This window comes from Peromyscus maniculatus, chromosome 11 (genome assembly GCF_049852395.1).
Source record: "Peromyscus maniculatus bairdii isolate BWxNUB_F1_BW_parent chromosome 11, HU_Pman_BW_mat_3.1, whole genome shotgun sequence".
In the NCBI taxonomy this organism is placed as follows: Eukaryota; Metazoa; Chordata; class Mammalia; order Rodentia; family Cricetidae; genus Peromyscus; species Peromyscus maniculatus.
The window spans coordinates 79,807,116-79,819,898 of record NC_134862.1 but is presented as its reverse complement, the minus strand read 5'-3'; the positions used below and the strand labels follow the sequence as shown (position 1 = coordinate 79,819,898).

At 42.8% G+C, this 12,783-nt stretch overlaps 1 protein-coding gene across 2 annotated transcripts; it reads left to right on the top strand.

Annotated features, from left to right (window-relative positions):
- Nucleotides 1–452: 452 nt before the first annotated feature.
- Nucleotides 453–10,861, top strand: Dusp12 (dual specificity phosphatase 12). 2 transcript variants are annotated; one of them, XM_006994438.4, is made up of 6 exons: nt 460–831; nt 4,476–4,589; nt 4,802–4,920; nt 5,245–5,341; nt 5,625–5,811; nt 10,472–10,861. In XM_006994438.4, exons 1-6 carry the CDS (start codon nt 497–499, stop codon nt 10,631–10,633), a joined length of 1,014 nt encoding a protein of 337 aa, XP_006994500.1. In that variant the 5' UTR covers nt 460–496; the 3' UTR covers nt 10,634–10,861. The 2 variants fall into 2 exon arrangements, with proteins under 2 accessions (XP_042114495.1, XP_006994500.1); XM_042258561.2 differs by lacking the exon at nt 5,625–5,811 and having other exon boundaries at nt 453–831.
- Nucleotides 10,862–12,783: the final 1,922 nt, after the last annotated feature.

The window sequence follows — 12,783 nt, the reverse complement described above, 5'->3', positions numbered from 1 at the left end:
GTGTTGCTGTGGTAGGATGAAGCTCCTTTTGTGTAAATGCCCAAGAGTGCTATTGCCGGACCTTGAGGTAAATTGATGCCCATCTTCACCGATTTCCATAGTGGCTATCCAAGTTTACAGTCCCACTAGCAATGGACGGATGGAGACTTTATCTTCTCGCTTGACCTTTGGAAGGTTGTGTGAAAAGCTGCTGTTTGTTTTTGTTTTTTCGAGACAGGGTTTCTCCGTGTAGCTTTGGTGCCTGTCCTGGAACTCACTCTGTAACCAAGCTGGCCTCGAACTCACAGAGATCCGCCTGGCTTAGCGGCTTACTTAGCACAGCTTCCGCAAGCCGCACAGCGCCGTCGGCAGGATCGGTCATTTTCCCCATCGCCGTGGTCCTCCCACGGCGCTGCCGAGGGGCTGGAGTTAGGCGGAAGCCGGCGGAGACAGCCGCTCTAGCTCTAGCCGGCGACTCGGTGGCGGGCCAGCCGCTGCCTGCCTCCCGGGCGCTGCCATGTTGGAAGCGCCGGGCTTGAACCATGGCGGCGGCGGGCGCCGGAGTGCGGCCGCGAGCACGGCCGGGCACACGGTGGAAGTGCGGCCGGGGCTGTATCTGGGCGGGGCGGCGGCGGCGGCCGCACCAGACCGCCTGATGGAGGCCGGCATCACCGCCGTGCTGACGGTCGACTCGGAACCGGGTTTCCAGGCTGGGGCTGGGTTCGAAGGTCTCCGGAGCCTCTTCGTGCCGGCGCTCGACAGACCCGAGACCGACTTGCTCAGCCACCTGGATCGCTGCGTGGCCTTCATCAGCCAGTCACGAGCCGAGGGACGTGCGGTGCTGGTGCACTGGTGAGTGCAGGGGGCAGGGGGCCAGTGCCTCGGACCCGGTCCCGTCTTTCTGCAGAGCTCCCAGGAGTGGAGGAGCCGGCTGCCAGAGCTGGGACCCTCCTTCCTCATCCTCATCCTTGGGGCATGTGGCTCAAAGAGGAGGGTCTGCAGACCGGCCCCTGGTCCGTGTTCGCATTTTCAGCATCCTGTCCATGGTTCATTTTGCAGCATCCGCCTGTCAGTCTATCTATCTGTCTGTCTGTCTGTCTGTCTGTCTGTCTGTCTATCTATCTATCCATCTATCCATCTATCTATTACCTATCTATCTATCTATCTATCTATCTATCTATCTATCTACCTATCTATTATCTATCTATCTATCCATCCATCCATCCATCCATCTATCTATCTCTATGGTCTCTCATCTGTCTATAGTTGGGATTCATCGCATAAGGTTTAGCAGCTCTGTAAGGGAAATCAGACACCCATGCCAAGTGAATGTAGTGCAGGCCAGATGTATTGGGGTGAAAATATGTGATACCTTTCTTCCTCGGCCTAAAAGTCACTGTGGTTAACAAGAGAAAAAAAACGTGAGACTTTTTGTTTTTGAGACAAGGTCTTACTGTGTAGATCTGGCAGACCTGGAACTCGCTTGCTATGTAGACCAGGCCGGCTTCAAAGCCATCTGCTTCCAGAGTGCTGCACACCTTTAGTGCTCTACCGCACCTGAGAATTTTTAATCAAAGTTTTACGTGAGGGGAGAGTTTAGAGAAACGGATAATCACAGACCAGGGGAAAATGCTTGGATTAATTAATACTGGACAGTCGTATAGAAATGTGTTTGGACAAAGGGAAGTGTGATCTAATACCAGTGGTGTGAGAGGGGAAACCCAAGCTGACCTGAATTGATCATCTGCCTCTGGGGTATAGGACAAGGCCCTTTCTGGAATGATGGCCTTAAGATACATCAGACTAAGTAGATCATTGATTTGACCTGCTAGCAGGTTAGTCAGACACTCTAGTACTGTGGCGTCTCTCAAGTCTTAAGAGAATGTCTTCGTGGCCAGTTCTTACATAGAAGGGTGGAGAGGGCTTACAGTGGTGTCTCCTCTCTCCCCCCTCTTTCCTCCCTCCCCCCTTCTCTTTCTATGAAGTTTTGCTGTCTTAGCTAGGCTGTCCTTGAACTTGGGATCCTCCTTAGGATCCTCCTTCATCTGCCTCCTGAGTGCTAGTATTATATGCATGTGCTACTACTTTGCCTTTAATTCTGGTTTTTAAGTTTAAGATTGGAGAAAAGGTTCTAGTCTCTTTGTCTTGCCCTGGGGTGAGTGGGGAGAAAGAGAAGCAGAAGAAATGATAGACAGATCTGGAGAGACCAGTGTTAAGAGCAAAGGACCTTGGATTTGTTCTGTAGCCATTACTTTTTTTTTTTTTTTTTAATTATGTACACGGAGCTATCACAAAGTGTGATTAGCTACTAAGCCCAGCCTGTGAGATCACACACAGGCTCTGTTACTTTCTATCAGATATCAAGTCATCCCCCACCTTTTCAGCTCTCTGGGACAGAAAGTTGATAAAATGCGAGTTGTGACCTTATATTGCTTATAGGTCTCTTTCTCCCACTAGCAGCTGTGAGCAAATCTAAGTTGTCATCCCCCCAGCCCCATCCCCAGATAACGTTGAATTATAACTTTTATGTAGTGCCCGTCTGCCTTGTGAGTCCAGGCCAGGATAGGTCACTACATATTATGGAGCTTGCCTCCCTTCATGAAAACCTATAAAAGACAGAATTCCCCATGTCCTCTGAAACTGGACGTCTCTTTCTCTATCAGGAACCCCATTGTTATATATGGTGGCTATGGAGCTCCTTCCCCAGACTTAAAGGCCCACTTTCTCCCTTCAATGCTGGCATCTCCTGCCTCTGATATGATGTAGATTTCTCCTAATACTCTCTCACTTCAGTGCCGGGTCATGCCTCAGGACCATGCCTCAGGGTGATCTCCAGGCTCCCTCCCCTAACAAAGCTCACCTGAAGGGTAATTTTGTGGTGTTCCTTTCTACAAAGCTACAGTAAGTTAAAACACAATCTGATTCAGAATTTTATATCCCTTTTCATTAGGAGAAGGGGACATCAGGGAATGTCAGCAGATTTTAGAGGCATATAAATGGGTTTTCAGTGGACGTGGAGAAACATACAAAATCTGTTGAGCCTGTGGGACAGTAATCATGAGTGATTCTTTCTGGAATATTGAGTTTCCATTCGAAATGGAAGACAGCTGTGTGACAGTCTGCTTTGGTGTGTTGACAAACTTGTCTTTCCCCCTGCTATTTGAATATAATTAATGAAAACTCGGGAAGGGACCTGAAGTAATTTTCTTCATCCTTGGTGCCTCTGAACTATGCAAACAGGAAGATACAGCCTCCATCTGCTGCTACTTTGAAATAATCTGCATACTATGATGTCTGTTTTGAGCACTAATCCATGCATTCCTTCAGTGGTAGGAGGGGTTATCAGTTGAACTTCTCAAGACTGCAGAAGAAGAGCAGGTTATTTTTATTTCCTTCTTTTGGAAATGGTGCTGGGATTAAAACCAGGGGTCCTTGCTTGCAAGTGCTCTTCTACTGAGCTGGACCCTCAGCTCCAAGATTTTTTTTTTTAAATGCTCTGTTTGGGATAAGGGAGAGTGGTTGATGACTGGGAACATTAAGATGTGAAGGATGCCTGGGCCTTGTCTAGGAAATTGATAGGGTATACTGTTGCTGGAGGGCTTCTCTCCAGGTTCCCCAAGCCCTGCAGTCCCACAATCCACTTATAAAATAATTACTCAGACGCTTATATCACTTATAAACTGTATGGCCGTGGCAGGCTTCTTGCTAACTGTTCTTTTATCTTAAATTAACCCATTTTTATAAATCTATACCTTGCCACGTGGCTGGTGGCTTACCAGAGTCTTTACATGCTGCTTGTCCTGGCGGTGGCTGCAGTGTCTCCCCCCTCAGCCTTCCGCTTCCCAGAATTCTCCTCTCTCCTTGTCCCACTTACTTCCTCCCTGGCAACCTACTTCCTGCCTGGTCACTGGCCATCAGTGTTTTATTTATATAGAGCAATATCCACAGCAGTATACTGCAGCAAAAGAAAGGCTGGAAAATCTTGGTAGGTGTGGGGATTCCTGAGTAGTCCTGCTGGGCTGGTTTGAACGCTTTGTTGGGCGCTTCCTGTGTACCAGTAGTAGTAAAGCCGTAGGTAAGGACAGAAGGTAGTGATAGAAGAAGTATGGGACCAGGTCTGGAACAACTCGAAGTTAAGGGCAAAGGAGCCACAAAAATGGTGAAAAATTTTAAGGTAGTTATTTTTGAATAGTTAATACATCCATATTGTTTAGAATTAAAAAAGGGACAGGAAAATCAGTGACAACTTTTGCATATTGGCAGCATGTAAGAGGCAATGGGTTAGTTTGAGTGGAGGTAGAAATGAGCGGGGCACAGTGGTGCACACCTGTAACCCCATCACTTAGCAGGCTGAGACAGGAAGATTGCCATGACTACGAGGAAGGAAAAGATAGAAGTGAGGTGGGCCTACATTTTACCGTTCACAAGGGGCTGGGCTTTCTCTTGGGTTTTAATCGCTGCTATTTGCTGTTTTATTTTGAAGGTCTCTTTTTCAGCCACGCGGGAGTCAGTCGGAGTGTCGCTGTGGCCACTGCCTTTATAATGAAGACTGACCAGCTCACCTTTGAAAAAGCCTATGAACACCTGCAGACCATCAAGCCAGAAGCTAAGTGAGTCCCGTCACAGTAACACTTCTTTCTTTTCCTGCAAAGTCTGTGTGTGTTTGTGTATGGTGTGTGTGTGGAGTGCACGTGTGTGGGTGGGTGCATGTCCCTGCACTTAGACAAACTTAGGGCCTTCCTCGTCTGCTGTTACCAGTTCTCCTTTTGTCCTGAGGTTTTACTGAAAGCAAGCCGAACTCCACACTTGCTTTTCTTTGCAGGATGAATGAGGGATTTGAATGGCAACTGAAATTATATGAGGCAATGGGATACGAAGTCGATACCTCTAGTGCAATTTACAAGCAGTATCGTTTGCAGAAGGTTACTGAGAAGTATCCAGGTGAGTAAATAGTGATTACTAATGTCCTTTGGACTCTTCTGAGGTGTCATGTACTTGGACAACTAAATGCATTATATTTCTTTTCAAGAAATCCTAGGAGGCAGAGACTGTTGTTTTCTTTGTTTAGTAAAAACCCACATGGTTTAAAAATGGCTGAGATTGAAATCAGGCAGTACCATTTAGAGTGAAGGCCTGATTTCTCAACACGGAGATCTTTGTTTTCAGTTTCTGAGTTTAGAATGCATAGGCTCAGTTTGGCATTGGGATTTTGTCTGAAAATCTAGGTTGATGTTGACAGTTGGTTGTATTTAAATCACCTTGTAGAACTCCAGAATTTACCTCAAGAACTCTTTGCTGTTGACCCGACTACCGTTTCACAAGGATTAAAAGATGACATTCTCTACAAATGTAGAAAGTGCAGGTAAAATATTTTGTGTCCAATTGTCTTGGCAATTGAAAAAGCAGTTCAAGTTTTATTTTCTTGTCGCTGTAGGAAGGATTTGTTTAATTGAATATTGTGGAAATTTTAAATTCAAACGTGCCTCAGAAAGAATGTAGTTCAGTAATCAGATTGTAGGGCTGTTGAAATTTTGAGTAGCACACTCAGTGCTGTATAGTTTTGGCTTGTAAGAAATACTGTACATTTCATCTTTGTTTTCACCCTTTGGCAGTCATTAATGTTTTTGTCTTTGGCGGTTTTGTAGGCGATCTTTATTTAAAAGTTCTAGTATTTTGGATCATAATGAAGGAAGTGGGCCAATAGCCTTTGCTCACAAGAGAACGACGCCGTCTTTGGCACTTACCACAGGGAGTCAGGCTCAGTGTACATCTTACTTCATTGAACCTGTACAGTGGATGGAATCTACTTTGTTGGGAGTAATGGATGGACAGGTGAGAAGACTGTTTTCTTTGTACAGTTTCGGTGTATCATCTACATTTTGTTCCTTTTTACCCCTTTAAACTGTATTTTAGAGCTGGGATGTGGCTCCGTTGGTAGAGCGCTTCTCTAGTGTCCATGAAGCCCTCCATTCCATCTCCAGCATCACATTGGCCAGGCATGAAATCCCAGCACTCTGGAGGTTAAGGCAGGAGGGTCGGAAGTTAAGGTCACGTCAGGCACACAGTGAGTTTGAGACCATCCTGACATCCATGAGACACTGTCTCAAGACAACACAACAACAAACATTTTTATTTATTTTTAATATCTGTATTGCATTTTCTTTATTTTGTATGTGGATGAATCTACCTATGGGGGTTTGGGGGTGTCACATACTCACATGGAAGTCAGAGAACAACTAGTGGAGGTGGGTTCCCTCTGTTCACCATGTGGGTCCCAGGAGCAAGCTCAGGTCATCAGGCTTGGCCAGAGGGTTCTTACCTGTTGTGCCCTCTTACTGTCCGGATAAAACAAAACAAAACAAAATTTTAATCAACGTTTTAATCAACGTTTCCATTCTGAAGATTCTGAGAAATGTACCTTTTTAGTGTTTGAGTAAGATCACCAGAAATAAAGAGTCTTTCTTTTAAAATAAAACTCAAGGTCTTAGCCATGTAAGAATGCAGTCTACCATGAAACTGTGGTATTATGTATTCAAGTAAAATGGTTTTAAAAATTAGCTGATTCAAATTCATTAACTACATTTGATGGAGAACCACTCATCTAAGTTAGATTTGTTTTAAGACTATAGTTTATGTTTTCAAACATAAGACTAACATTTTAAAAATAATTAGGTATATCACAGAATTAAAAAGTGGGATAAATCAAGGTAAATTTAGGTTTAAAACTTACTTTTCTCATTTAGCTTTGTGGTACCCATTTTCTGTTTCTGATCTTTGGATTTAATGCATTTGCTCTGGGATGCTTTTCAGTCCCTATTAGAGAATGACCCTCACATTTGCCTTTATGCACACTTGATACTAATCTGAAGGTATTCTATAACAATTTGTTTTTTTTTTTATTGCAAGGGATTTAGTTCAGGGCCCTTGCATGCCCTATACATTTTACATGAGCTACAACTCAACCCCATGTAATAATTTCATTGAATTTGAAAGGTTGTATGGATGTATAAAAGTTGGTACAGTAGATATTTTGTGAAACCTTTTACTGTATTATCTCATTTGAGAATATGGTAGTGGCTACAGATGTACTTGCAATCCATTGATGAGGAAATTTAATTTACATTAGTTATTATTTTGTCTGGAAAGTGGTATCCATATGTTTAGATTGAGCTGCTTTAAACTTGCTTTATTTGTAATTTAGTTACAAAAGTTTTGTTTGTTTGTTTGTTTGTTTGTTTCTGTTTTTTTGAGACAGGGTTTTTCTGTGTAGTTTTGGTGCCTGTCCTGGAATTCGCTCTGTAGACCAGGCTGGCCTCGAACTTACAGAGATCCCCTTGGCTCTGCCTCCCAAGTGCTCGGACTATAGGTGTTCGCCACTGCCACCTGGCTGTTTGTTTGTTTGTAATCACACTCAGATTATTTTGAGTGTGATTATAAAAAAAGAACTGTGCATTTTTATTGTTTGTTTCGTTTTCTTCTTTGAGACACAGTTTTGCTGTATAGTCTGGGTTGGGCTTGAACTCATGATCTCCTTCCTCAGCCTCTTGAATGTTAGGATTTTAGGTGTGTGTTACCAAGCTAGGCCCCTATTCGGTTTTGATTTTTGAGACAGGATCTCATGTAGCCCAGGGTGGCCTCCAATTCCCTGTCTGAATGACATGACTGCTCCTAGGTAAACTTTCTAGGAGTAGAAAGTTTATAGATACGAAGGAAGACACAGCCAGAGGCAATTGGAAGGGTCCAGACTGAACCAGGTCAGCAGACTGGACTGGGCCACGAGAGGAGTAGGGGTTGGGGGCAGACTAAGAGAGAGAAAGGGGAGCAAGAGAGAGGAGCCAAAGACCAAGAGGCCAAGAGACTGGGTTATAGGAACTAGGAGGGGAAGTGAGGCTCAGAGGCTTGAGAGGGTTAGGGAAGGGGGCTGGGTATACCAGCCCAGGTATTGGTGAGTAGGGACTGAGGAAGGCTGTGGCCAGAGTCTGCCCTAGTATGTGAAAGGTCCCTTCATTAGCCTTTTGTCCTGAGTTTGAGACCTAACATTGTCCTCCTGGGATCCATGTAGTCCAGGCTGGTCTCCAGCTCTGGTCTTTCTGTGTCTACCTTGTAAGTGCTGGAATTAGAAGCATACACAACTGTGCCCGGCTCTCTCTTCCCATTCCTAGGATTATGATTTGTCGTAGAGTTTTTAATTTCAAAGAAATCCAGTTTTGGTTTTTGTGCTTTTGGCTTGCCTTTAGTTAACCTATAAAATGAGTGTGCACAGGCACAAAGTAAAGACATTTTTGTAGAAGATTCTAAATCATGGGTGAATGTGGTGGTGCATGCCTTTTATCCCAGCATTCAGGAGGCAGAACCAGATGGATTTCTGTGAGTTCAAGGTGAGTCTGGTCTACATAGAAAGTTCCAGGCTAGCTAGGGCTACCTGGTGAGATACCATCTCATTAAATAAATAAACAAACAAACAAATAACATTCTAAATCACATTTGTGCCTGTTTGTGTCTGTTTCTGTTTTTTTTGTTTGTTTGTTTGTTGTTTTGTTTTTTTTAAAGGACTCCATTAAGGCTAATATTCATAACGCCCATACAGATTTTTTTCTCACTAAGAGAATGTGTGTACCTATTTCTCTGCCTCTCTCATGATAGATACTATAAAATGTTTGTGGAGTAAAGCAATGCTAATTCTAAAATGTCTGACTTTTTTTTGCTTACTTTTGAAGATCAGTGTATTTACTTATTTATCAGCTGTCTTAGATAGCTGTCTATTGCTGTGATAAACACCATGACCAAAACCAAATTTGGGAGAAAAGGGTTTATTTCATCTTATAGCATACAGTCCATCTTCTAGGAAGCCAGAGTAGGAACCTGGAGGCAGTAACTGAACCAGAGACCCTGGAGGAACTCTGCTTACTGGCTTGGTCTCCATAGTTTACTCCATGGGCCTAGTTTATATAAGAAATCAGGCCCTCCTATGGGGTGGGGGGCACCACCCATAGTGGGCTGGGCCCTTCCACATAGATCATTAATCAAGAACCCACCCCCCCCAGACATGCCCACAGGCCAACGTGATGGAGGCAATTCCACAGATGAGGTTCCTTCTTCTCAGGTAATTCTAGTTTGTGTAAGGGTGACAAAACTGACTCACCAGTCATTTATAGTTTCTTTTTCTGTAAAGTGTTTTATATCTTTTTTTTTTTTCTGGATGTGTAGGAGCTCTTTGAATATTATAGATTTTTCCACCTCAAACTTATATTTTGTCACATTGAAGTTTAAGACAGTAGAGAAATGTGTGTGTGTGTGTGTGTGTGTGTGTGTGTGTGAGAGAGAGAGAGAGAGAGAGAGAGAGAGAGAGAGAGAGAGAGAGAGAGAGAAAGAGAGAGAGAGCGAGAGAGAGAGAGAGAGAGAGCACTCTCGAGCTCACTATGTAACCTACAGTGTCTTTGTATGTGCTGTGTAGCTGAGGTTCCCCTCAAGCTCCTCATGGTCCAGCTATCTAGGATTACAGACGTCTATAATGCCTGGTTGTATTGTTTTTTTCACTCCCGTTTCTGAGTTTTATGTCCAGACTTAAATAAAACTTGCTTCTTTGTTTATTTGGGAAAAGAATACATGTGTCTATGTACGGAGTCAGGAGAACTTTGTGGTATCAGGTCTTTCCTTTCACCTTTACATGGGTTCTGGGAATCGAACTTAGTTCATCAGGCTTGCTTTGCAAATACCTTTACACCCTAATCCATTTTACTGGCTCTGTGTTCAGACTTCTGTAGCTCAATTTAAAATAAAAATCCCTACTCAGACCATGTATACTAAACATAAATGATAGTGCTGTTGTTAACATAGAGAAAGTGCAGTTAACTTGGTGAGTGCTTTTGGATTTCTCTCTTACTGGAATATCAGTGTACTTGATGTATATGCTAGTAATAGAAGATGAGAATCTGAATATGCATTTCCATCCTTTTCCATGATGTTCTGATTTGGAGTCCTGTTATAAATTGATTAGGAACCAAGTGTTCATTACCTTGATAAAAACATTCTTAGTTGCTTTGAGCTTTGCTTTTTCCCTTTAGCCTGAGGTTCCTGTTCGTCTGTTTCAGTACAAAGTGCCTCTTCTGGGGCCACTGTAGTTTATGGTCAAGTATAAGTAAGTGTATCCTCTCAGATTAAAAATTCCTTGATAAGCTCAGTGGTGGTGGCACACACCTTTAATCTGAGCACTTGGGAGGCAGCAGCAGGTGGATCTCAGAATCTACAGAGTGAGTTCCAGGACAGCCAGGGCTACACGGAGAAACCCTGTCTTGAAAAACCAAAACCAACCAACTAATCAACCAACCAACAAAAATAAAAAAAATTTTTTTTGATGACAGGAACCATGCCTTAGCTATTTTATAGACTTTATATATTAATTTTACTGATATCACATATATTAATTTATATTGTCAAAGGTAGTTGCTGCAAGTATAGAAAATGGATATAGTGACACCTTTGCTTTTTTCAGCTTCTTTGCCCAAAATGCAGTGCCAAGCTGGGTTCCTTCAACTGGTATGGAGAACAGTGCTCATGTGGTCGATGGATAACGCCTGCTTTTCAAATACACAAGAACAGAGTGGATGAAATGAAAATGTTGCCAGCACTGGGATCACAAACACGGAAACTATGAACTTAGGTCACAGCGTGGAATAAAACCTGATGAAACGTACTTCTCTTGATGGTTATCTTTCATAACAGAAGTCAAAATTTCATTTGGAGTGGCCGAAGATAATTACTGTAGCAGATATGTGTTGGTAGCTTACTACTACATGGTGTATGATGTATATGCAGTACTTCACTGGTCAATCCAGGCTTTTAATCATGTAAATTCGATTTGTTATTAAAATCTTTATTTTAATTTGTTGTGTTTCATGTTTTAAAGGTTTTGTGCTCTTTGGATCTAGCGCCTGCTTTAAGCATGCTAGGCAAAACATTCTACCTCTGAGCTACATCTGGAACATCTTATATTTTTAAAAGTTATACTTTGTAGTATGTTAGTTATGTGATACTAAAGTCTAGATGGATGAAATTGTATGTAAACACTTGAAACTGTCAGTATCTAGGTAGATATTCTTTCGTTTTCAGAAATATAAAGCAGATTAATTTGTTTTATTTTGGAAAATTATTCCTGTGTCTCATTTAAGGGACATTAGTAAACCTACACATGCCTTTGGTGACTCCTCAACTTACCATCTAGCCATCCTACACCATAACATATGGCAGATAATTTGAAGTTACATTTTTCAGTGTAATGTGTAATGTACACTGAGAACATGTGTGCACTATTGTAGGTGATGCAGTGAATAAACCACACAGACCCCTGTTTTCTGGCTACATATATTCCAGCTGGAAGGGGCAATATCTTTTTGAAAGCTAATTGTACTTATCAGTGAGGAATGGCTAGGAAACCTAATGATGTATGTAAAGTTCAGCCAGGGTACCAGTGTGTGCTTGTAATTCCAGAACTCTGGAGGTGGAGGCAGGAGGATCAGGAGTTAAAGGTCTTCCTGAGCTTTGTAGAGAGTTGGAGTAGAGGCCAGCCTGGCTACAGGAATCTCACACAAAACAGAAAAACCACGGTGCATGCACACTGCTTCGGGGCCGTTGGGCAGCATGACCCTAAATGTGTCTACTTCTCTTGCTAAGTCAGGTTGGTGCTACCAGGAACCAGCCAAGACTTTGGTTCTGGCTATCATGTTGGGCTTGGGAGGCTGGTGTGGGCAACTAACTGGTGGCTGATCCGGGACTAAGGGCCCTAAAACAGATAACAGTCAACGTCTGGGCCTCTCCAGTGGTTAAAAAAAAAAAATTCTTTTACAGTTTTATTCATGTATATAATGCTTTCTGATCACACATCTTACTCTTAATCTTACCCTTCCCACCCTTAATACCCCTCCCAACACCCTCTGACTTTCATGTCTTTGTTTCTCTTTTGTGACCCACTGAATTTAACTGGCACTATCTGTGAGCACAGATGTGGTTGAATCCAAACTAGCATTAAGAATGACATCAAAGTCTTCTTTAATCTCTATATCCCGATGTTTGGTTTCACTATTTAGGGTAATAGATATCTTAAAGATGTCATACTTCAATGCTGATCTGACTAAAAATCTAATAGTACTGATGAGACACAATATAACTAAGGTGTAATTTCACCGGTCAGGTTTTTTAACCAGTATTTATTGGTAGGCTACCACTGGAGTACAAACCAAAGTCTACTAACATCTCCAGGTTACACATCCGTGACTAATAAATGGTTTTATTCACTTAATGAGCATACTTTTATAGTGAAAGTGAACTTGGAGGCCAGGTTTGAATTTAGAAATGTGAAGTATGCTTGCAAAAATAAAAGCAAACCCCTCCAGTTTAGCCTCTGTGTAAAACTGGCAGCTTTAGGAACAAGTTAAACATAACTATGAAGATAAAGTCAGCAGACTTGAAAACCAGGCAGTTCTCCAGGACAAGACTTGTTTCTTCAACATATGGTGCCAAACGAAGTGGGGAAAAGTGTTGCAGAATATTTGTTTATACTGTGTGAAGATGTGTCATAGTGATTGGTTTTTAATAAAGAGCTGAATGGCTAATAGCTAGGCAGGAGGGCTAGGCAAGATTTCCGGGGGGCAGAGGGGAGGAAGAGGGAGGAGGAGGAGGAGGAATCTTGGCACAGGGATTATGCCAGGTAGGCGCCAGTGAGACTGAATAAGTCCGACACAGTACAGGGACATACAGTACAGAGTAGAGGTAACTGAGCCGTGTGGCAGAATGTAGATGAATAGAAAT